A 26,447-nucleotide genomic window follows, 5' to 3' on the forward strand; every position below is an offset into this window, starting at 1 on the left:
TGTTTAAGAGAATCATATTTGTCAGAAAGATAACCTATGGCAAATTTTCCAAATCCAATACCTTCTCTACCTGACCAACTCTGTACAGCCTTCTTTTTGACACACCTGTGTCCTACCAGGACAAGGCAGAGCCCGGCCCAGGCTTGAGACCTCAAGTGCAGAGGTCCACATCGTCCATGATGCCATGTGTGGCTTTTAAAAGCACATGGCAACAGAGATACGTGATTGTTAACCCCTGATATGCATAGCACCTGTGCTGCGTGCAAACTGAGTATGTGAAAAATACTGCCGCATTTTTCTAGGATGAAGAGTAACTTAGTCTGTTCCAAGTGTTTTCTGCACCAGCAGAGTTCACTTCAGTAATAGCCACATCCCAATCCCTTCTTGCCAAGAACTCTTTCGTGATAGAAAATAAAAAGTTCTGAGTCCCTTTGTGTACTTTGGAGATGTTCTATATCCTTAATGCCTCTTCTTTCTCTAGTATATGTCTCACTTCTCTTCACAACCCTCTATCTATCCCCTACCCTCTATCTCTCTCTAGTTGGCCCTAAGGCTCGGCCTCCCTGTTGCTGACCCTGAGTCCTCTCTCCTTTGTCTTGTCACCCTTTGCCAACAATCGCATCTGGCTCTAGTTACCCTTTTATTCAACACAGCAAAGCCAGACTCTGGAGCATAAACTTCAGGTCTGGTACATTCTTTAGGTAGCCCCAGAGGAAGGAGTAGAGTAATATTCTTCTGGTCCATGGGGATGAGGCAGAATAGGGATATAAACCTATGTTAACGCCACTTTGTAGAAACTTTCTCTTTTGCAAATTGCACAGTGGGATTGCTCAAATGCTAGGAAAAACTTGACTCAAGGCATTTATCACTAAGATTTGAAGAATACTTATACAAGGTGCCTCATTTTTCTGTTTTGGAACAATTTATCCTAAGTTCAGAATTCACTACTCCTTAACTTATTAGATATAAAGATATATATATATCTTTATATATATAAAACATAGATGTAGATGTAGATAAATCTACATCCATCTATCTATCTATCTATCTATCCATCTATCTTGCCTACTTGCTTTTAGGAACCATAGCTGTTTTCTATTTTTCCACTCCCCTTCCTCTTTCTTGCTCTCTTTCCCTTATTTCTTTCATCATATAGAACCTCTAAAGTAGAGTAAAGTATACTCTTTGCATTTGGAAAGTTTTATTCTGTCAATTTATAAAAAGTTTGCTTTTGCATATCCTCTCTACACACTGGGTGACCCCAGGAAATATGATAAAGTAAGTGTTTAAATTTATCTCCAGTGGTTCCCGCCTTGCCCTTTCCATCTCTTCTATTATCCAAGATAAAACTTGCAATTTAATCTATGCTAAGAAAATGATCCGATTCCAGCCATTTGCCCTGAAGGGTGAATCGAGTGACTAGGTTATAGATCTCGTGGAGTGGCTGCATTTTGGATGGCATCTTCAACATTGATAAAAGGCTTGTGCCCTTGGGAAGAAACGCCACACCCCAGGAGCAGGTGGGAGGGATGGCTTGCAGCTGTGCTCACCCTGAGAGACAGTCACTTGTTTGAGTTTGATGTGGTACATCACAGAGCGGACCTTCCAGTGCTGCAGGACGGGGTATCCGGACACCTCGCTGAAGTTCACCATCCCTAGGGACAGAGGAAATGCGGGCTCAGTGCATGTAGTGGATTCTCAAGTCCCAAGTCTACTGGGTTAGGGGGTGTAACTGTGAGGTAATGAGAGAGCATTTTTGGATGGAGAAAATTTCTGGAATCATAGTAACAACAGCTATCACTTATTGAACCTATACTCTGTGCCAGGCATTTGGCTAAGCACTTTGTATACAGTCATATGATCCTTGTGAACTAGGTGTTATTGTCTGCATCTTATAAATGAGGGAACTGAAGCTTAGAGAGGAGTTTGCATAAGGGCCCTAGGCCACCAGGATAAAGTTCCAGATGTGTCTGAGACCAGGACAGGGTTTGTGACTATTCTACTACAATACTCCCTTAATAAACTCATATGAAACTCTGGGCTTACTGTAACACACAGGTTTTTACTCTCTTTAATAGCTGCAATAATTGACTCAGCTCAAGTTCCTGATAACATCGATTTTTGTGTCCCATTTAACTGATTTGTGTTCCGTATTTAAGTTTTAATTACTCTGAAGCTGATAATGCTTGTTTCGTCTTTACCAGGAGGGACAGTGTCAGCATGACTAAGTTAGTAAGGGGCAGGAATGGGCCCTATACTGAGTGTCATCTATGTGCTAGACACATGATAGGCACTTTATTTGTGGTCCCTATTTTACAGATGGGAAAACTGAGGCTCTGGGAAGCCAAGTTACTTACCCAAGGTCATTCTCAATAAATACATCCTTGTAGCCTCTTAGTGATATTGTAATGAGATGTTCTTGCTTGAACACCTTGGAGAAAGAGTGGCACTCTACTTGAGTTCTAGCCATTACTATAAATATAAAATGCTACAGAAACAAAATAATTAGGCCACAGGAAATTAAAAAATCACCTTGCTAAGTTTAGAGCACCAATTTTGGCTTCATTTCTATGCCTGATGTATGCACATGTGTGCATATATATGTACATATGCAAATATAATGGCCACATATATGATAAATTTAGATAGATAGTGAGTGTGTGTGTATAAATATAATGGCAATAATACATATGTAGTGAATTATCCTGCCATTTTGACCCATGCTTTCTTCAGGCTAAATCAACTAATTTAGTGCCTCAACTGGATGAAGAGTAGGTAGGATTAATTAGCTGCTTGTCGACTCTCATCAAATTAGGTGAGTAATTGCCAAATTTCCATTTCTGTGTGAATCATATGGGAATAATTATCGGTAGAAAAACAGGAAAAAAGGTCAGAAGAGGTGCTTACTGAATCAATTGCTTAAATTTGATCTCAGGTAATCAAAGATAAGTTACTTGAAACTAAAAGAAGGTTTTCAGCAATTTTCCTTTCAAATGCTCTTCTTTTAGGGCATTAAGCTTTGTGACGGCAGTCATACTTCTGCATACTCTGGCTTTTCGCCTTTATGTTAATTGTAAAAGCGTATAAAGGAAATTCTAACTTTACAAGTTTAAGGCTCCAGTCACATACCTCCAAGGTACGTTTCATTAGAGTTATAACGTGCATGCTCTGTAAAGCTGTTCTACGTAGTATGCATTCTCTAGCGACGCTAGCTCATCAGCTTGCTGTTATTTCAGAAACTCTATTAATAAAAAGATAGCAAGCCCGATAAATAAAGGTTTTTCAGTATATCAGAAAACATTCCCTTTAATGGACTTGTTTCCTAGCAGGAAAAGAAAAGGGCAGGAAATCAGGAGGCGGGAGCTCTAAGGCACCCATGTTGCCCAAGGGGGCAGTTTCTGCCTGCCAATCAACTGGCCTGAGCTTCCTCTCTGGCTACCTGGCCAGGGGACCTTGCGATTCTCAGTTGCTGCATCTGTAAAGTGAGCGGCTTAGCTCAGATGACCCCTTGTTTCCTTTTCAATTCTGTGATTCCAACCAGCTGTGTGACTTGGGGCTAGGCAACTCATTTCCTTCAGTTTTCGTATCTGAAAAGTAGGGATGATAGTATTCATCCTGCCTACTTTACAGGTAGGTTGTCAGGACAAAATAAAGTTACGGGTATAAAAGCACATTGAGAAAAGATAAAACATCATATCCATACATGGTTTCCATAATGTTGTCACCCTTCTCCCTACCTCTCTCTCATCACTTCTAATTGTGTGAACTTGACATTTGTTAATTGACGTTTTTGTTATAAATTCCCAGGCCTTAGTTCAGGTCAGTAGAGGGAAGGGAAAATAAAAGAAGCACGGCTGTTGGCGGTAGGCAGGAATGACAGTGTCCCACATTCGCCCAGGATGAGCCAAACAACCGAACTCCATTACTTCACTGCTAAACAACAATTCTACTGAGCGCATTTATGCTACACCATAGTCAGGGAAACAGTTATATAACCGTTAATGCTCAGGAAATGTTGTTCTGTGCCCACTTACAGATAATATTCCCATTAGTTAAAAGGAAAGGGATATTTTAAAATATATATTTTCTTGCTGAGTCATAGGATTCTTTCTCCTACATTGCAAGTGTGCCCTTGCAACGCGGTTAGTTCCAGTTTTTTATTTCATTTTATTATTATTTGTGATACATTTGTGAATGACTTTTTTTCCAAACAAAATATCTCTGTTTTCTCAAGAAAGAACATTATTTTTCCCTACATATGCTTGAAAAAAGAATGACTGAATAGACCTATGTGAAAGAAAAAGAAAGAAAGAAAGAAAGAAAGAAAGAAAGAAAGAAAGAGAAAGGAAGGAAGAAAGAAAGAAAAAGAAAGAAGGGAGGAAAGAAGGAAAGCAAGCAGGCAGGCAAGGTAGGAAAGAAAGAAAGAAAACAGAAAGAAGAAGGAAAGAGGAAGGAAAGAGGGAGGAAGGAAACAAGAAAGGGAGGGAGGAAGGGAGAGAAGGAAGGAGGGAGGAAGAAAGAAAGAAAGTTAGTTTTCTCCTGTTATTTTATTGAAATGTCAAGGGGATGTTTAAGATTTCGTGATTATGGCACCCATCGGACCCATGAATGTGACCAGCAGCCTCCTCTTCCTCCTTGATCTGCCTCTGGACTCTTTTTTTTTCTCAGCTGAGAGACTGAAAATACAAATGGATGATGGGCAGACCACATGTAAAAACAGAGCTCTGACCCACAATCTGCAGCAACCAGCCCAGCAAACCACCCTATTATCTACAGCAACCAGCCCAAGAAGCTAATCTACCGTCTCTAAGTCAGACTTGTAGGAAGTCAGACCACTATCTCTTCTAGTTCAGGAAGCCAAATAATAACCCCTGTAACAATCAGGCCAAACTCACCAGGACTTGATTAATAACTGACAGCTTCCCTCAGTTTTGTTCTTGCTTCCAAGTTAGGTTCCTCCAGAGAAAGTCAAATAGGTCTCCTAAACATTTCCCTAAGAATACCTCACTCCTGGTTAGTTGGATCACCTGCCAACAGCTTACATGCCTATCAGGGCATATCTGAAGCCCTCCCTTTTTTCCACTCTGAAGCTTTCCTACTTCTCTGCCTGCCTCTCAGTCTCTGCCAAAATGCAAGTGATGGGGGCTGACTCCCTTGCTGTGTGTAAATAACCTTCACCTGTTTTCATTTTGTTGGTCTTCATTTATTTCCACACAACTTATAACACCAAAAAGGCTGGTAAAGCATAAGAGCTCTTAACTGTTTTGGTAAGGAAGGAGGTAATCAGCAAGATAAAACACGCACATCAGAAATTTTCCAGTACATTCTTTAAGCCAATAATTCTGAAAGATCGAAATAGCTGTTATGTGTAAAAGGATTCTCTAGTTAAATAGATTTGGGAATTGCTGGGCTAAGTAAAGTAAAAGGTATTTCTTTAGTGCAGGACTTCTTGGACTCTGTTCCATGCTCAGGTGCGGCAAATTGCTGAGAGGTAGATGCTACTGTCTTTCCAAATTATTTGAAGATAGAACCTATTTATGAGTGGAGGGCTGGTTTTTCATGAAAAAAGCATGCTTGAAAATGCTGATATAGAAGAATCTGAAGATCACTTTCGCTCTAAAATCTTTTAAGCTTGTAGGTGTACGGGGATTGTGACCTATAATAGCACATAGTGCGGCATGATATGACATTCTCTGTATGACTCTCAAGAAAGATACAATTAAAATGTTCCCAGAATTCGGAAATAAATATGGAAGAAAAGTGGTCAACCATCTATTTAACTGATTCTTCTAGTTATTCTGGGCTTTGAAAAAACAAGACTGATTCCTTCTTACACCAAAGGAAATACCTGCTCTTGGACTAACTGGTATCACTTCTTAATCAAAATACATTAGAAAGAAAGGCTGGGTAGAAAACTAGCAGGTCAAGAAAAGTTCTCTGTACTTTTAGGAATGTCACTGTCTCAAGACCATGAAAAAGGAAAGGTCCCACCAGGACATCCTTCCACTCCTTTTGCCTCTGATATACCAAATCAGGAGAGGTCCAAGGGCACAAGGAAGAAAGACGTTTCTCTTGTGGATTTGAACAAAGTTTGGATCTTTTTCTTATTTCCAAAGATGGAGATTCAGACACATGTTTTTTCCTGATGTTTCTCAGATCTATCCTCCCCAAAAAGCTCAGGTAGCATCCAGCACTACTCTGTGTCTTCCCAGCCTGACAACTGAAAGTATAGCTCCTCACCTCCATGTAAGTTCTAATGCGTGAGAGAGTTGTCCTGGTGACTCTTTAAACAGAAGCCAGGTAGTTTATTGGCAGTGTGGCGCCTGCCCTACTTCTGTGCGCCATCTCACACCTCCTTTACAAGGCATTTTACACACACCCGACAAGTGTTTCTCAGACAATGACAGGGAAACAAGAAAACTAGATTGCCAAACACTAGAGATGTAGGCTTTCAGGACACACCCAGAGGTGCACTTTAATTTTTTTCAGGTGTGTGTGTGTGTGTGTGTGTGTGTGTGTGTGTGATCTTTTAGAAGGCAGCTTATTTCGATGAGATTTATTTCTGGTCCAGAATATATCTAATTGTTTTCTCTCTTGCTCCCTTTCCTTCTTCTATAAGGAAAACACAGTTTGGTAGTTTGAATGTTCATATTTTCTTTCTTCCTTGGTATATTTATTTATTTAATAAACATACATCTCAGTATGTATCAGGGACTGTTTTTAAAACTTTATGAATATTTATTCCTCATACTAATCCTATAAGAAAGATAATACTATAATATCCATTTTTACAGGTAAAAACCTGAGCCATGGAGAAGGTAAGTAACTTGTCCAAGATCACACAGCCATTTGAGCTTAGCTGTCAGGATCCAGAGCCTAAGCTAGTGATCACTATGCTATACTAACTCAGACAGACCTACTTCTAATCCCATTCCGGTCTAAACGAAATTTTCGGACATAACTTGATATCTGAAAAAGGCTTACACTCAGTTCAAGCCATTCTTCAGAAAAGGGGAAAATAAAGGGGAGAAGGGTCTAGAATAAGGAAGACAGAGAATGAAGAAGGGAGAGGAGTAATGGAGAAATGAACAAAGCTGACAGTGGAAGAGCTCATGTCGAGACTCCTAGTAAGTGAAGCTGAGTTCCCGGTTGGCTGCCTCTTAAGGGTCCCTGGAACACTTTGAAATGCCTTCTTTGGTCCAGGAGGTGCTAACTGGGGGTCTTTAGCGGCACAGAAAGGAGAAGCGACCCCTAGTATTCCTGCCTCTCCCAATCAGCCCATACCTTTGTTCCACAGTGAGCCGAGGAGAAGAGTGCCATTGGGCTCAAAGCAACATTGAGTGACAGGTGTTATGATCCCCATCTTATGATGGGGGCCATGAGACCCCAAGAGACTGTATTGTCTAATGTCACACAGCTAGAAAGTAGCAGAGCCAGGAGTCAAACCCAGGGTCGTTTGACAACAAAGCTCTATCATTCTCTATTCTCTCACACTGCTCTAGAAGCACTTGCCGGGGAACCAATGACAGATATTTAGGCTCTAAGCGATCCACCTTTCTACCTCTTCTGTGACCTAGTCACTTCCTCTAATCCACTGAGAACTCTGAACTCTTACATATCTATTATTTCATTTGTTTTCAAAGCATCCCAATAAGACTAGCAGGGAAAGGTATTATTATGGCCATTTTGCAGATAATGATGTAATAACATTGGCCGTTTTACTGACAAATAATCCTACTAGTGTTCAGTTTTAGGACTGAGCTTTTATCACATATCAAGAAAATCACTGGCTTTGAAACCAAAATAAGCAAGGTCAAGAGTCTTGAGCTCACAGAATCATAGGGAGCTGCTTGTTTGTTTCTGCCAGTTAAGTAAGGTGTGTGGCACACTCACCAGTCAAGAAGTCTGGGTCCGGGGTTGGTTCTGAGATTTCCTCCAGGCACTGGTTCTCCAGGGGGACAGTGGCCACCACAAGACCATCTGGCAGTTGCTGGTCTAAACCTCGAGCAAAGTTGTTTTGCCTGGAAACAGAGGCCGACTTTCATCTCTGAGTGTTCAAGTGAACCCCACTCTTTGGTGAGCGATCTATGTCTCAACCCACAATGGACAAAAAACTTCCCCTCGCCCTGAACCCCACTCAATGTACATGTCTGAAGCAAGACACAAGTGTGAGAAGCAGGGCAAGGGCTGAGGGAAATGAGAAATAAACCAGCTGAAAAGGTCTACTTACAAGATCGAGAATATTCTTCCCCCCATCCCACCCCAGTCCCTACTCCCTGATCCCCTCTCCACAAGATCTGGGCAAATGCAGCCACCACAATATTCATTATGACACCTCACTGCTTGCCATTGGCAAATGAGGTCCCAGGCTAAAAGGGGAAATTTTAGTAAAGTCTACTGTCTGTAACAGAAAACAAAACTGACTCCAAAAAATAGCTCGAATGTTTACTATCAGTTTGCTTGTAAGAGTCCAGACCTAGCTTGCTATCAACTGCTGGTCCATATTATAACACTTTCAACATCATTATCATCATCACCATCATCTCCTGAAACGCATGGATTCTGAGGACAATGTACTCAAATAACCTAAGATAGATTAGGGACAGGGGTCAAATGGAGAATTTCCTAGAAATATTCTAAGTCAGTGGTTTGAAACATTTTGTTCTCAAGACCCCCTTTACACTCTTAAAAATAATTGAAGGCCCCAAGTAGCCTTTGTTTATGTAGATTATATCTACATTTACCATATTTACCATATTAGAAATTGAAAGAAAAAATTAAAAAATATTTATTGATATATTTTTAGATGACAATAATAAATCCATTAAATATTAACATGTCTTGAAAAATGATGAGATGAGTGGCATTACTTTACATTTTTTGCAAGTGTTTTAAAATGTCTGATTTCATAGAAGACAGCTGAATTCTCACCTCTGCATTCAACTTATTGCAATATATTGTTTGGATTGAAGTATATGAAGGAAACCCATCCTCTCTGTAGTTGGAAAAGGCAGGACTTTGAATATCCCCTGAGAGGATCTCAGGGACCCACAGGGATTCTTGGACCATACTGAGGACCTATGCTAGACTGACTCATTCACCAAGACTCAGAGGGATGATAGAACCTGAGCATTTTGTGGTGGCTTCCATGGAAAATCTTGTAGTCTCTGCCTGGGCAAGGTAAAAATTTATTTAACATTTTACTGTTCAGGGTTCTTGGGTTCTGGAAGGAGGAGTGTGAACCTAGTAAAGACCAGGGGAGAGAAAATAACCTATCCTTTTAGGGTCACATTTACCTGGATCCAAGATACAAGACTTTATGCTGACTTTAAGACCCATCAGAGAAGAGATCCATCAATAGCCCTGAATAACCAGTGCTATGGACGTGGGGTTCACCTGAATGTTCCTTTCAGCACCTGTCCAGCAGCCACTTCCTTGGAATGGTTGTTGTAACCAAAGAACATCTCCCCAAAGAGGGTCTGGTTCATGGGGAGCTCTCTGCTTTCCCCACAGTCACCTCCCTCTGGACAGGTCTCTGTGATGAGTTGGCAAGAGCGTCCATCCACACCAAGCTTGTAATCTTCGATGCACCTAGCATGGTGGAAAGCTCAAGATAAGAAGTTATTCCATCAATGAGCCATGCAGCCGACACAACCCAATAGACTGGAAAAAAATGCCTTGGGAGAATGTGGGATAGCCAAAGATTATGAGTATCCTGATTTGATTTTGTCCCCTATATAACTCAGTTTCTTAGGTCTATAAACCGAGTCTTCTTGCATTATGTGATCATACAGAACCTCTCACCTTTCCTTCGCAGATAAGTGCTTCCAGAGCTCTGCCGTTCTTTCTCCTCTAACAAGTGTAGGATTTCCCAGATAGGTCTGAGTAAGAATCACTGGATATAAGCTTATAAATGAGTTAACACATTTCAATCCAAAATATTCTAGAGTCTTTCTCCAGAACAATCTATATGGCCAGACCCTGCATTTGTTTGGAGGGTAATTAGGCAGCAAAAAGAATGACACTGTGCTTAAGAAATTAATAACCTTCTAACCTGGTCCTGTGACAAGCCAGCTAAGAAATTAAAAAGATTGATCATCTTGCAGCTGTGCTCTGTTTGAATATATCCAAACACAAGATCAACCCATATTAACTCCCCCTTAATTCAGAGTAGCATTCCTGAACTAAAGAGATGTTAGGGCATGTTGTGTGGACACCTCCTTGATACCCTCCCCATTAAGCATGTGCAGTTACTCTAATGCAAGAGCAATACTGATGTTGGTAGACACGGGTCAATAACCCATAAGTCATTAATTGGACTTTATTTGTAGTTATAGTGAGAAGAACATAACTTGTTCGTTCAAGTAAGAACGGCTTTGATAAAGCTGTCATTTTAAAAGCATATTGATGTAATTTGGGTCTCTCCTTAGAAACATACCAAATGTGGAATTTATAGATCTTCATGACATTAAAACACATCATTTATTGCTATCTATAGTAATTGTTGCAATAAGATAAAGACCTCTGTTCTATATAGAGGAACAAATTATCATAGTTTTAAGTGGTGAGAAGCAATATTATCATGGCAATAACACCACCCTTTACTGGGTTACCTTGAATTAGTTGATTGAACTCCACATCTGTAAAAGTGAGAAAAACAGTAGCTGCTTTGTTGGGTTACTGGGAAGATTAAGTGAGACACTTAACTCAAAGAACTTACGCTGTGCCTAGCCTATAGTAGGTGCTCAATAAATGCTGCTATCGTCATTAGCAGAGGTACAAATGAAGCCTATGTTAATGCAACTTTGTTTTCCCCATTCACCATTTACATATCGTGTGAACAGGTGTGAGCAGAGCTCTTTAATTATAAGTGCATGTGATTTGGTCTTTCTAAAGAACCTCAAATCAAGGACTTCTTTTGGAAGGCTATATATAGTGGCTTGGAGAGTGCTAAATGTACATGTGTACCAAATTCTGATGAAATAGGAAAGAAAGTCCAGTTAGGGACCTACTGTATTAGTCCAGGCAACAGACCTGATTTGAGACCCACAAAGGACTTCATGGCACCAGCTTAGGTCTGGGACAAGATAAAGTGGTTCCTTCCTTGAGCCATAACACAGTGTTTCTGGAAAGAATTTTAAATTTGGCTGGTTCCTTCTTAGTCCATCCTGAGCATCTTGACAACTTGCCCTTTCACACTGCCCCATCTCTCCCATTCTCCTTTGTGCTCATGGCCGCACATCCCATCGTAAACTCCTTTGAGAGAGAGGAGACCAGATCTCACATCCTACTGTGTCTCCTATATCTGACACCTAACTAGGTTGTCTGCACAAAGTGGGTGCTCAAATATATGTTTATCAAATAAATAAATTCTATGCTACTTTGGCTAAATTTACCTCATTAATCGAAGTGGGTCAACCATAAGGATAACATTATAGAGATTTTAAAATTGAGATCAAGCTTCCGTTTATGGAATGGGATTTTACAAGAAACTAAACAGGAAAATTGCCACTTGCAAAGAAAGAAAATAAAATGAAATACAATAAAATAACATTACTCGTCCACTGAATAATCTTCTCATGATTATTCAGCAGGCACTGGCTTTCAGCAACAATCCAGCATGTCCCTTCTTTGATAATTGATTGGTTTCACACAATCTTTCCCAAGCTTTTGGACTGTGGAATCCTTTTGTCACAAAACAATTAACATAGCACCACAAACACAGTTTGGAAATTCTGGTGTAAGCAGGCAATGATTTAGGTAAACCCCTAGGTCAGTTTCCTCATTTTCAGTGGTGACACTAGATTTTCCCTAAGGGTCCTTCCAACTCTGACTTTAAAAATGCTCCTCCTCCAGTCCTGAAGGCTCTTTCCTCAGAGCCTAAGGGCTGGCCTAAAGTGACCAGTTCACCTGGATTTACTTTCCTGAAAGTCCCTCATCCCAATAAGCCGGTTGGCCTCATGAGCAGCTCAACTCACCCGCAGAACATGAGGATGTTGTACACAGCGGGGTCGTCCGGGAAGGGCGCCATCTGCTGCAGACACAGCTGCTCACAGCCACCGTTGAAGCCATCCGAGCAGTCCACCCCGATGTGGCGGTCATAGCAACCAGAGCTGTCCTTCATGGGGCTGAGTCCGGATGGGCACTGGCACAATCAGAAAGCATCCACACAGGTGGGTGAACCCGGGACCTGGGTTCTCTGGGAACCAGAGTGTAACCACTGATGCCTATTTTTAGCATTCAGCCTTGAAAACATCAACATTGGTAAGTAATGCACGAGTTTCCCACTATGCTGGACTCCCTGTAAAAGCCAGTGACCTTTTTTGACATCTCGCTTCTTCTCTCTGGGCACAGATCACACACATTTGCATTAAAGCTGATTCCTCCAAGCAGGCTGGACGGGAGCATTGCAGCAAGACAGGGCCGAGGTGTGCTGGCCTCCCAGTTGGGCCTCAGGCGGGCAGGAGAGTGGAAGTGATGGGCCTGAATTAAAATGCATTAGGAGAGACTCCTTTGGGCTAGGGGAAAGGAGTGCTGCTGTTTGGACTTAGGATTAATAGGACTTTATTTTTGACATCCAAAGCACTTTGTCAACGTTGGTACCGGATGGCAGTGTTGGAGAAAGCGGGCTGAGCCAGGGCTGCCGGCCGGAAGCAGGAAGTGGACTTTCTCTGTGACCTTGGCCGGAGCCACTCTCTCCTAGTGAGAGTGGCGGTACTCATGACCTTCCCACCTCAAGGATGCCCTGAGGAAGATGCACAGACAAGGTACCTGCTACATGAGCACCCACAGGTGCCATACTTGGGTTTGGGCTTTATCCCAGTTCCCTGGACACTCAGTGTAAAACATTTAGCTTTTCTGTACCACCACGTCCTCAATAAACTACCCAAGAATGACAGCAGAGGAGATAATGCAGGAAGAAATAATCAGGCAGGTCCCAGGCAAGATGAAAAGGCTTGGTGAGCAGTAGGAACCGTCACAAGGGATCCACGAGGGGCCAGGCAGTGTCTAATATGCCTGCATCTTACTCACGTAACCCTCACAGCATCCCGTAAGGTAAGCGGGATGATCATCCTCATTTTACACGTGAAGAAACTGGGGCACAGAAAGTTTAACCTCCCTAACGTCACATGGCTGATCATGGCAGGACCACACCTGAAACCTTGGCAGGCTGCCTATGGAGTCCGTGACTTGGCCGCACCATCACCAGCTCACAGCACAATCAGGCTCTCCCACAACAGTCACTGTTGACTGAACACTTAACTAGTAGCCGGGCGCTATGCTATGTGCTTTAGGTATTTCATCTCACAGCACCCTGTATTCTCCTCATTTAATAGACCTGGAAACTATTAACATTGCCAATCAACGCATGAACTTCTTACTGCACTGGATTCCATCTAAAAGCCAATGAATATTTTTTGCCATCCTGCTTCTTCTGTCTATGCAAAAGATACTCTGCGTTTACATTCCTGCTGATTCTTTCCAACAGGCTGGAAGGGGAAAGATAACTTGCCCAGGGTCCAGCAGCTTATATGGGGCACAGCTGGGGGTCTGTCTAGATCTGACCTGATTTTAGTGACTGCTATACACCTACTGTCAGCTAGCTAAAACACTCCTCCAAAACTAAAACCAAACAACAAAAAAAAAGCCTTTTAAAACTTGGTAGAACCGTGTTAAACACCTCCTCTCCTGCCCTGCTGCCTGGCTGGCTCTTGCTCCTGGTTGCCAAGCACCTTGGCCTAGTAGCCTGGAGCTGTCACAGGTGTGCCTCTGAAAACCCACCTCCCCTCTCTCCATGCTTCCCAACTGAAGATCACAGCAGGATGGGCACTGTTTGCTGACACTAATTCTGCAATTTCCCAAACAAATGGCCCCCTCATGAGCCTGCCAGGCTCCCAGCCTGGTCCATCCCCTTTCTCCCCAGGAAGCCAGCTGGAGTGCTGGAAGGTGACAGCATTTAAGGATGTTTCCAAGGGCTGCCTCATGCTGTACACACCCAGATGTTTCAGATGATGGTGAACGAGCAAATGAGGCAGCTGAGGATTGCACCCCACATTTCTATAGCCCCCTCCACGCACCCACTTTCTTGGCCACCCAGCTGTTAGGCCAGATTTGCGACCAGAAGGGAGCTGGCTTCACCACTGTGAAGCTGCCCAGGCATGGACATGGTGGGTATTGAAACACAGAAGTTTGATTGGAATTAAATGGGCTGCACTGGTTGCCATGAGTTCTTTTTTCCTTCTATAAAGCTTGAGAAGAGCCATCAAAGTAGAGACAAAGCCAGTGCTCCTGTTGTTCCCACCTCACGTGGTTTCAACCCTGGTACCAGCTAGCTACCTCAGTCACTAGCCAGGACTCCCCATCTTCTCAACCACCTGCCTTCTTTTCAGAATGTCCCATCAAGCGTGATATTTGACAAAGACGTCACCAAATGAAACCCGAGCAGGCTTTGTTCCAGAATCCCCAAACCTGGCACATCCACATCTTGTCTGGCCCTGGTGTCTAGATAACCATCGCTGTGCCAGATTGGACCACCTGATGTTTACACTTTCGTAGGAGATTTGGAAAGAAGACAGCTGCCTTGTCCAAGTTGGATTTCTTTTCTCATAAGTAAAGCTAAAAATAATAATAACAGCTATTGGGAATTAAGCAATTCCATGTGCAGGACAATCTACATAAATTATCTTCAATCTCACAATTAGACTTTCTTCCCCTTATTTTATAAGTGAACAGACTTAGACTCGGAAAGATTAGTAGTAACTTGTTTAAGGTCACAGAGGTGGAAAACGGCAGAATCAGAATTTGGACCTAGTTCTATCTGACCCCAGTGTTCATTTGTGTCCCTTCCACTCTGGCATACTGCTTCTCAAGTGTGAGAAAAGCTGGATTTTTGGAATTGCTAAAGAATAAAGTCAGTGTGTCAACAAAATAAAGCAATCCCGTAGATTTGTTGTTTGTTTGTTCAATTGTCGTAGGCAATTCCTTGAGTACATTCTGGAATCAATTATGGATTTGTAGATCCAGCCTAATATTCTCTCTCTCCCCTTCTCTTCACACACACACACACACACACACACACCGTATTATGGGTGCATATATTTATAGGACAAAACACTGCAAACTGTCCAGAGCAATGACCTTGAAGGCAAGACAAGATCCTCAATCACTAAAAAAGATGTAATTATCTTTACTGCGCTGTAACTTACTTGGGCTGCAGTTCAGAGTAAAACATTTTTGAAAGATTTCAAAAAAAGGAAGCTGAAACCAAAAATAGAGTTTTCTTCTTAACTCTTGCTGAACCAGAACTCCCATCCCCAAGGAGTCTAATCAATCAAGTTTCCCACGGTATAAATTTGCTTTTGTTTTTGCCTGAATATTTCATGTGCTGTTATAGTCACATTTTGAGCTCCTCAAAATCTATATCTAAACACAAAGAAACTATAGGCTCCAAATCATGGCCTCTTCCTAGAAGTATCTGCAGCCAGAGACCAGTTGTCAGGAGAGAAATCCGGCCTCCAGGAGGAGCTTGAATTTTCCCTCTGCAAGTGCTGGCCATTCTCTTCTGCCGGCTTGTGGACAATCCCTCCACTTCTTCCTTAAAAGAGAACTGTTTGCTCAGGATTGAGCACCAAGTTCAGACATTAACCCCTCTTTGCATAGGTTACATTTAGCAGTCCCAGGAAGAAAACTCCATTTATTATGGCAACCACCCTCCCCCATCAAGAAAGTCTAATAAATGAGCTCATATTTCAGTGACCCCTAAAATACACAAGGTTAATCATCTTTCATGTGATGCTCATGGCTTCTTGACTTATCACTGGTCTAAAGCATAATGTGCTAATGAGATTTAAATGATTCTCCCCATTGAATTCCTTTTCTTCACTGTCTTTCCTCTCTGTTTCTACCAATGATTTTTGGTTGATTAATTACTTAGGAGTCTAGTCAAATCTTACTCAGCCTGAGACACACACACCTCAGTTCCAGATTATGAGGTGGAGGCTCTGTTGGCAGATGAATATGACTGATGGACACAGGAGTGTATTCAGGGCCCCTGGGAGAAGAGGAACAACTTTCTGCAGCTGAGCCTGCCTTGCCTTACCTGGATGATTCATAAGACATGCAACCATAATTCCTACTCGAAATAGGTTCTTTTTCACAACATGGTAGTCTTATCCTTTTCATAAATAATGATTTCCCCGGCTGTTTGATGGGCTTTCACATGTAAGCCCAAGCCATGCAGGAGCAAGGGGGAAAAGTCTGATGGAATTAAATTTATATTTCAGCTTCCTGCCCCCACTTCTCTGAACGCTTCTGAGGCATAGCCTTCTGTTTACTGTCCTACAGAGAGAACGAGAGATGGTCATCTGTAATGGTCTCCGCACATCTGCGCTCCAGTAGAGGGGAAATGACATATTCTGTGGGAAACCATTGTGGACGGCAAGTGGACAGAAGGGCGGCAGGGTCGCTGGGTAATTCAGTGCTCATTAGAGCATAATGCTCTGGCAAGGAAGGTCATGTGTTCAATACATGAGAAAGCAGGACAGCAGACCTCTCGCCTTCCAAGGCCACAGTCTGCTCACCTAAGGGTGTGCAGACACCTCACAAAGCAGAAGGCATTTTGGGGGGTCACTGTCAGGATGAGTGTGAAGATAAGGAAGAAGCAGTAGAGCACAGGCTTTCCATTTTTATAATTTTTTAAAAATAGTTTTATAGTGTTGGAAATCATTTTCAAACTTCAAATACGGTTTTATATTAAACCTCAGTAGGTAGGCTTGGTAAGAATCAAGATGCTCTGGTTAAAGCTGGGAGAGAGGAGACTAGAGTCCTACCCACCAAGGCTGCTCCAGTTCCCACTGCTGTCTCCCACTGATGGCACCAAGGATGTCTGCGACATAATCCCTGGAACCTGTGACAAAAGGAGCTTTGCAGATCACGTTAAGGCTCTTGAGATGAGGAGATGATCCTGGGTTAACCAGGTGAGCTCAATGTAATCACAAGGCTCCTTAAAAGTGGAAGAGGGAGGACAGAAGAGAAGAGAGAGATGTCCTACAGAAGAATGGTCAGGAAAATGCAATGTAGCTGGCTTTAAAGATGGAGGAAGGGGACCATGAGCCCAAACATGTGGGCAGCCTCTAGAAGCTGGAAAAGACCAGGAACAGAGCCTCCAGAAAGGAATGCAGCCCTGCTGACACCTTCATGTTAGCCCAGGGACACGGAATTGGATTCTCACCTACTGAGCTGTAAGATAATAAAATCGCTGTTGTTTTAGGCCATCAAACCTGTGGTAATTTGTTACAGCAGCAATAGGCCACTAACACATGGACTCTGCAGGACCCTCTGGGGCTCCACGGAACAGAGACCGGCACTCCTGTGCTGTGCAGGTGGGGACCACTGCTCCCACCCTGGCACGGTGAGGACAATGGGTAGGAGTAAGACCTGTTGTCCGCGGTGGGAGGCGGACCTCTGCTCCAGGAATCATCCAAAAGTTCAGCAATCCCGCCGTTGGAGAGTGGTCTGGTTTGGAACGAAGTGACTGAGGCTGGTACAAGGCTATGCCTTTCACGGGTATTTGTTTCCTGTCCCCAGAGACTACATAAACAACAGGGCAATTAATTGGGTAGCAATTAACCCTGTGGGAGTCCATGCATAACAGAGAGACGTGTCCTGCCTTCCTAGAAAGAAGGAAGGTTGAGCAGCTGATGTGGACCAAGCCCACCTGTCTGGCTTGAACTCAGTCAGGAAAATATGCGGTCGAACCTGTCTCTTCCCGCATCTCTGTCCCTTTCCCAGGTTCATTAAGGGCCAGCATGCACTGAGTGCCTCCTCTCCTTCTTTCATAAGCATATGCCTTTCCAGGGAAGCCTTTCAGTTCAACACTCAGAGAACTGAATGTCAGGGTTGATGTGGATGGAACAAGGAAGGCAGCCCGATTCTCTCCACACTGCAGGTGCTGCAGCTGATGCCCTTGTCCCTGGTCCTCCTCCAGATGACACGGAACCCCTGGGCTAATGGGCTAACACACCAAGGCTGCGGGATGGTACTGATGCCCAGTGGAATCAGATCAGGCTCAACGTCAAGTTTTTCTCAGTAGGGTCACAAGATTATGAGGTGGCCCATCAGCTCTCAAGCCCCAGTCCTCCTGCCTCAGGGATCCCGTGCTTCACAGCCAATGAGAAACAGTCAGTTGAATGGGCCTGGCCCCCTTCTCCCTCCAAGAGCCACATGGGCCAGTGACTTCAAAGTCTTATGCTAATGCCAAGTGCTGGTATAATTGGGTGACTTCTGCAGTGGCTCCGATTTGTAAATGCAGCGGCCTTATTGCAAATGCATATTCATTGGAACTATTCCTGCAAGCTCCGTCTCACAGATCAGTCTTAAAAGTACAAAAATACATCAGCACGGCAATATGCCAACTAAAAGGGGCTGGGATCACCAACAGAAGGCAAACCCTGAGGGGCTCAGAGAAAGGGCAGAGAAGTGGGAAGAGATGGGGAATATATCCATGTGCACATGTGTGAGTGTGTGGGCATGCTCAAACTCGTATGAGGGTGGTAGGGGAGGGATGTTTACATGTGTGCACACACAGTGTTCCAGTACTTATAATGACCCACCCGAGAGAGCAGCAAGGGAGGAAAGGTTAAAATCTGGATGAAGAAATGCAGGTTGAATAGTTTTTAAAAAACGTGTCTCAGCTGGGAACTCCATTAGACAGTGGAATTGTCTCCTGAGGGTGCCGGTTGGGAAGCTCATTGCTTAAGACATCTGAAAGCGGACTAGCTATAGGGAGGGGAGCACCTGGGACATCGACTTACCTCCTGGCTGCCTTTGGAAGACACGACCTACAGAGCGCTTTTCTTTGTGTTCTCCTGGTAGTCCTCTCTGTTCTGCCTGCCCTTCCTTTTGATGGACCGGCCAGGTCCTCTGCCTCCCTGCCCCTCAGCCCTCTCTCTTTCCATTTTCTTTTCTTTCTCTTCTGTCCCTTCTCAGAGGAATCAGGCTCCTGCCAACTGCTGCCCAATCTGTGAAAGTCTGGGGAGGCCTTTGGGCTGAGAGAGTCGCACTCTGGACCCAGGTACGTATCCATCTTTGATGGAGAAGAGCTTCCTGGACAGGTGCTCAGAGACAGGGAAGTAGGGGGTGTGAAAGATGGAATTGGCCCCAGCATCCTCACAGCTTGCCCCTGCTCTGGGCCCCTTTACAAGAGCACAGCTGTCAGACTGGGAAGCAAGATGAGGTTCCATATCCTCTCCAGAGCTGGAAGCTCCCGGCTCTGCCCGGAAACCCTGCATAACAACGTGTCTCAGTGAATCACCTCTTCCTCTCTTTTATGCCAACTCTGTGTATGGCTTTCCCGTCTTTCTTCTCTGCCCTGTTCCCTCTCCTCTCTGTCAGGGTTGCATCATTCTGCCCTCAAAAGAAGGGAAGGCTGAAACCTGACAATGGTGTTGATGGGCATGAAAATGACTAATATAAAGGCACCAGGAGCTGAAGCCTTGCCCATCTGCTCCTGCCTCCATTTACCCGCATGGGTCCATCAGTCTTCATATCCACGGCATGGGAGATAGCTTGGTCCACTCTAACCCAAATAGTCTTTCTAGTTCATAGCATCACATAGTTTACACGTAGCGAAAGTCCATACAGCTGATAAAGTAGAAAACCACATTTGGGGAAGCAGGACTTCACTGCTATGGTCTCAAAGAGGACATATTTTTATTTCTTCTCTGCCATTCCTGGCATAACTTACTTCTTTCATCATTCTGGCCTTAGGTATGTGTCTTCTAAAATTTCCTATTATAGTCAATGTAATTTGACTCCTGACAAAGGTAGGTTTCTTCTAGAATTTCCCACTATAGTAAATGCAGTCTATTTCCTACCAGAGTCAATATTATACTATTAAGCAGTTATTTGTTCTCAAATTGTTTGAGGGGATCCCTCATCAACTAGAGTGCAAGACTGGCAAGAAAGAACCATGCTACATAGTTCATGACATTTTCCTAGGATAGTTATAGTACACACAATAGGGGCTCCATAAATACCTCTTGATTAAATGACTGGTAATTAGCTCCTCATCTCTGTCAAAAGAAAATTCATAATGTAGACTAGACGGTAGTTACAACTAGGGAGGAATCAATCTTGACCCTCTCTTTTACTCACAGTATGCTTTCAACTCTATCTGCATTGTGTCTTATCCTGTGGCCCCTCTTCCTGAAATTACAAGCTCGACAGGGCAGACATACCACGCAACCAGTGGAGTCCAGCTTGCGATCTGAGATGCAACGGAAGTTCTTACTGCAGCCCCCATTATCCTTGCTGCAATCACGGACTGGTCCAAAGGAATCTAAGAGGACCTCCAGGCTGTCAAAGGAGGATGAGGTCATCAGCTCCTCTCTGTAGGGAGAAAGTGCAGGAGGTAGGAGGAGGCCAGGGGACGCCAGGTGCAACAGGTAGCCTCACATTCCACATTGCTGTCTGGCCAACCGGATCATGTCTTACTCTCTCTTACAAATATTAAAGATCAACCATACTCTGAGCCTTGAACTAACAAATTGTGGACATTCTCCATCTCTGGGAAATAAGCCAAGGCTGTAACTCCTGGTCAAAGAAGAAGGTCTCAACTCAGGCAAGGAAATTAACATTTTATTGCCTGTCAGTCCAGAGGGTCTGTGGGAAGTGCTTATAAACTCTAATTTTATGTCCTCTCTCGGTACACGAGACTTGGGGTGTGCACTATTGACCCAGATAGTGTAGATCCTGGCACTGCATCTGGGGAATTGGAAGGCAGCCTGCCAACTTCTCCTTCCAGCTTGTCTTGATTCCCTTCCCAGCACCTTGGGCATTCAGGTAGTTTCCCACTCGGCCTCCCAAACCCATTGTGGGCCTCAGCGTCCCGAGGCTGGACTCACCTGACCTCCACAGCATCCTCCATCACTGTCATGTCTGTCTTACACTTTGCCGATGGGTTGATGGCCAGTTCAGCTGGTGGAATCACAAAGCTCTTGCTGAGGGGCAACCACATGCCCTCCCCGAGGGTGTAGGTGAATCTGCAGAGACACCCAACACCAGCTGGTTATGACTGGCGGGATAAGCACCCCACTGGAGGACCTGGCACTCTACCTCCAGCTGCTTCCTTCTTAACCCTCGTAGTCCTCTCCAAAAAGGAGAGCTTATTGTCATTTTATGGATGAGATGATCGAGTCTGAGGCAGGCAGAGAGGCCTACCTCTGCTCACGTGTCCAGCCGGTTGGAGAACTGATGATGGCATCCACTTGCCCGCTGTTAAAAGTGTCTTTTTTTTTCATATCATAAGCAATCAAGTTCCAGTTTCCTTCAGATTTGAAACTGGGTTTCCCCGATCTTAAGTCAGATATAATTGGAAGCATTTTAATTGGAAAGATGTACAGGCCTCCCACCATTCCCATCCCCCACGTTGCACACCCACAGTGGTAGCAACGGTTTCTCTCTGTGCCTGAAGGAGCCCTACCAAGGAAAAGAAAGAAGAAAAGCTCCCTTTTTCTGGCTTCTGTGTGATGGGAGCGGAAATGACTGAAGCCAGGAGCCTCCCAGGAGGAGAGAAGAGGGATGAAGAAGGCAGGCCCAGATGTATTCTCCGCACTCCTACCCATACCCCTAGCTAATGCCGCTAACCCTCAGGAGACAGGGAAGATTTTTCTTTTTTCTTATAACAAGGGCTAAAAGGAATAGCCAGGAGCCTCCCAGGAGGAGAGAAGAGGGATGAAGAAGGCAGGCCCAGATGTATTCTCCGCACTCCTACCCATACCCCTAGCTAATGCCGCTAACCCTCAGGAGACAGGGAAGATTTTTCCTTTTTCTTATAACAAGGGCTAAAAGGAATAAAGGAATCAATCAGCATTTCACGGGAGAGCTTAAGGAAACCATGAGAGATTATTTGTTTATTTATTCATTCATTTTATTTCAAAGGCATTCAAATCCTCTGTGTTCACAGTCAAAAATAGTCCCTGGGATAAAAGCCAGTGTGGGTGGGATAGCACGAGGCTGTGGCAGTCTGGCGTCCCCTTCCCACTTTAAGTGCAGGGAGGAACAATGGAAGGATGCGTACAATTGAACGGAACCAGCACCGGCTCCATTAGCAAGCTGGTCACAGAGCACCACTTCAGACTCCCGCTCCTTTCCCCTAACCTGTACACTCCCCTCTCCACTCCCCAGGTTGCCTGAGATGCTAGGAAACCAGACTGATGACATGAGATCTTTTATGAGACGTGTAGCCCTCTGCAGGACGCGGGCCACAGAGAATCCCCACTGACCAAGGCTCATGAGTTATAAGCAGCCAAGCCCTGTGATTTTCATGCACTCCCTAAACAACAGACCTGGGCAACAGAGCAGCTGAAAGAAGAGAAAGCAGGCACCCAGGGGAGAAGCAAAACCACTGAGCAAGTGGGACGTGGCCAGGATTGGGGAGATTTCTCCCTCATTCCCAGCCGTACTCTCAGTCCCCTACTTCTTGGACCTGTGGGGCAAACCTCTGCATTAAGCAGCATTGAAATAGCAGATATCCTTTTTGCTCTGAAGAAGGCACTCGACTCTCCCTGCCCACAGGAACAGGAGGCTAGGGTGGGGCTAGGTTTGTGCAGGAGGGGTCTCTACCAGGTGACGGAGACCCATTACTAGGGGGACAGAAGAGGAAACCCACCACCCACTCTTCTGTGAAGCAGCTGGTGAAATTGAAGGCATGCCAGTTCCTTCACACATACACACACACACACACACACACACACACACACACACACACAATCACCTGGCAAGATTAAGGAGCCAAATTCAGGGCAGGTGATTGCCCCAAGGTGCCTGGAACCTGGGACTTAAGGAAGAATGTGGGTTCAAGGCAACAACATTTAAGTGAGTTTCGTAATGGGCATTGTTAAGACAGGGAGACTCTAATAGGCAGGCTGGGGTGGGCACACCACTGATCTTACGCATAATACACTGTTTCAGAGAGGACATATGCAATATTGAACGGTACCAGGGAGAAGGCGGTTTATTTGGACATAGACGGGAGTTTTTGTTTTCTATTTCGGTTTTAAAATGACAAGTTTTGCATTGATGCAGAGCAACAAATCTGTGACCTGTAGCTTATAACTTCTGTAACAGATTTTAGAAGACGGTTGGCAATTCTAGCATATTTCTTTTGGGAGAGAGATCCATGTCCATCCAGTCTCACAGTTTTCCCTTCCTCCTCTGCATGCAGTAATCTTTCGAAAGGAAATGCAAACCACATCTTTCTCCAGCTGACACTGTTTAAGGGCACCCAGACCCACAGAACACCGTCCACACCTCCGAAGATGTCACACTTCAGCTTCTTCTTTCACCAAGCCCTGCTTCAAACTCTGTGTTCCTACAATGCGATCTGACTGTAACTCCAAAAGTCGTCCTAATTTTCTCGCCTCTTTGCCTTTGCTCTTAATAGTCCTTCTTTCTGAATTTTCCTTCCTCTCTCCTTTGCCACACTCCCACTCATTTTAAGACTCAGTTAAGGTCGCATCTCTTCCTGAAAGCCCTCCAGGGCCTTCATGCTCTTAGGCTGAGTAAGGGACTCTCTTCTGCGTACGTACACATGGTGCCTTGTCACCCCTGAGATGTTGATCTGCACCCATCTTTTCATGTGTCCATCACCATTCATAAGAACGTGCTCTCTTGGTAGGCAGAGGACGGTTCTTTGTCATCTTTGTATCCCCACTGCCAAACATAATTTCTGACCCAGGAATGTCACTCCATAAATATTTATTGACTGCTCGACAAGGAGATTTAGCTATGCTCTTTAGTTTGAACAGGCTGCTAGGGGAGATAATCCCAATTTTCCAATTTAAAGATAGAAATGGTGGTGAAAATTACTCTTCATTTAAAACAGGATATGGGTTAACCTCTGGGTTTGAATACATTTGATGTTTGAGATGGATCTGGGTTTGATAGGATAAAGAACTTCCTCAGAGCACAGAAACTTCTGAAACATGACACTCTACCAAGTTAACAAGAAAACCTTCACTCTCTGGTAGGGTCAAGGTGAAACCTTGTAGGGGAAGCAAAGTCAGGTGTGGGTAGAGACTAACCTTTATTGAGAACTTTCTAAAGGCAGGTGCTCTTAGAGTTGCCTCATTTATCCTCACAACAGCCCTCTGAGGTTAGTCATTTGGTCCCATTTTACCAAGCCATCAACCAACATTTTAAGAAGTTTTGTAACCTCCCCAAGGTCACCTCTCCATAAGTGGGAAGGAGGGGGGTTGGTCTGATTCTCAGAGTATTGCTCAGAGCCGCTTTCCAGCCCATGTTGGCTCATGCCTATGAAATTCTAAAGTTTTCTTTTATCTGCAAAATCTACGGAGTGACTCCAAAAACTAAATATAGAACAAACTGTCAGAGGAAAGCTGCGTCCTAAAATCTCATCTATCCCTCATCCATGCAGATTTGGCAGGAACAACTTCAAAAAGGCACCAAAGAGAAGTTGGGTGAATATCTGAAATGCTTTCCCAGGTTGGGCCTTCTCGCATGACAGCTGGTGGTGACCACTGCAGTTAATGGCTCAGCTGTGGGCTGAGTCCTGCACATGGCCCTTTTGAACTAGAGCTTGAAATTTCTGTCCAGAAGCAAGGGCTTGCCAGAAAGCACTGGACAGAAAAAGCCTGTGCTCTCATCGTGGCTTGGCATGATATAGAATGTGGGAAAACTGATAAATGGCTCTTAGCCTGGCATCTCCACCCTTTCTTAGAGAAAGCCATGCCAGAATGAGGTATTATTCCAAAGGATGCAGGTACGCATTTGGGAGGAAGGTCTCTGAGAGAAAAATTTGGTCTGTACTCACCCCTGCCACGAGAGGGCCTAGTGGAATGGAGTGATCCTAGCTACCATAGAAAGAACATCTTCAGTATAAAGCTGAGTTGGGTGAGGAGACTTATTCTGGAGATTCAGGGTTCCCTTGGACCCTTTGAGTCTAGCTTGGACCCTTCCCAGGTTCTTTGGGATTACAGATTACCAAGGTTAGGTTAGGTATCAAGGTTTTTTCCTAATCTGGCTAGGAAATACCTGACATGATCATCTACAGATATTTATTGAAGACCAACTATGTTTAAAATGGTATGTTAGATATTAAATATTTAAAACCATATAGGGTATTTCCCCGCCCTTCAGGAAGACAACCATTTCATTGGAGAAGCAAATAGGCAAATTAAAAATCAACATGAAATAAATAATTGACAAATAAATATTAAAGCTAGTATATATACAAATTTGGAAGGAAGAAGTCATTGTGGATTGACGCAATGGATTGGAGAAGCTTCAGGCCAGTGTTTCTCAATCCTGGGTACAGATTAGAATTACTGTGGTGTTTTAAAAAACACTCATGCCCTGGTCCCACCTCCCAGAACTTTTGAATTAATTGGTTTATTCTGGGTAAGATCATTGGTAATTTTTTTTTTTTCTTTTTTTTTGCCACACCAGATGGCATGTGGGATCCTAGTTCCCCGACCAGGGATTGAACTCGTGGCCCCTGCCTTGGAAGCCCAGAGTCTTATCCACTCTCACTGGGGATTCTCATGGAGGCCCATGGTTGGAGAACAATTCTTGGATGAGACTGTAAATTCCTTGACATCAGGGACTATCTTGGTCACATTTGTTTGGTCATATCTACATCATCTTGAACAGTACCTTGCAATAGTAGGTGCTCAATAGATGTTGAGTTTAGCTGAAACTGGGTCTAGACCATGACAATGGGTAGTGTTTATAGTAGGAGAAGAATATGCATAGAGGACAGAGTCTGAGCAGATGTGCAGAGTGGGAAATATGCAAGTTGTCAGGGGCAGTGGATCAGTTAGAAGGTAGATTTGACTATGAATGGAAGGTTCTATAAGAGAAAAGCAGCTTATTAAGAGGGAGTTGTACATTGACATTCAATTGTGGAAAGATTTGAAAGTCAGAATTTAAATTTTATTCCACAGTCCAGGGAAATACGCAGTGGCTTGGAATTTATCAAGACTCTAAATCGTAAGTGAACAGAGTAGCAAGTAAATAGTCATTTAGCTCCTTTAAGAAATTGCAGTCACTGACCAGGTCATAGAATTTTCCGGACTGGCCACTGGCAGTTGGTTTACTCAGATCACAGAAGGTTCTCATTAAAATTCTTAGTACCTGAAATAAGGAGGTCATGACCTGGTGTTTTCATCTGAGAGACTAGTTACTGTTATGTTAAGGATCAAAATGATTAAACACTTATTGATTAACCCACTGGTTTCTGAGATAGTTGACTGCATGGGTCAAACCACACATGTGATCCCCTCTGTAGTGATTGGGTATCACATCTAGTTGGTACTTAACAAGCTTGAAAAGAACAAATGATGCTTGTGGGGATGGAAGCACATTTTTTGAGCAGGTTCTACTCTAAAAGCAATTTCATTAAGGGCCTGGTTTTTCAAAGTGTTAGT

General features: G+C 43.8%; 1 protein-coding gene across 2 annotated transcripts in view; it reads right to left on the reverse strand.

Annotated features, from left to right (window-relative positions):
- The window catches only part of ASTN1 (astrotactin 1), a 327,436-nt gene that overhangs the window by 76,042 nt on the left and 224,947 nt on the right, over positions 1-26,447 (reverse strand). For both annotated transcript variants that reach the window (XM_068538391.1, XM_068538390.1), the window contains exons 10-15: positions 20,904-21,041; positions 20,238-20,388; positions 11,979-12,145; positions 9,397-9,591; positions 7,894-8,021; positions 1,551-1,655 (exon numbers count right to left, since the gene is read on the reverse strand). In XM_068538391.1, the coding sequence (XP_068394492.1) occupies positions 1,551-1,655; positions 7,894-8,021; positions 9,397-9,591; positions 11,979-12,145; positions 20,238-20,388; positions 20,904-21,041 (884 nt within the window). The remainder of the gene's footprint in view (positions 1-1,550; positions 1,656-7,893; positions 8,022-9,396; positions 9,592-11,978; positions 12,146-20,237; positions 20,389-20,903; positions 21,042-26,447) is intronic.

This window comes from Eschrichtius robustus, chromosome 3 (genome assembly GCF_028021215.1).
Source record: "Eschrichtius robustus isolate mEscRob2 chromosome 3, mEscRob2.pri, whole genome shotgun sequence".
NCBI lineage: Eukaryota > Metazoa > Chordata > Mammalia > Artiodactyla > Eschrichtiidae > Eschrichtius > Eschrichtius robustus.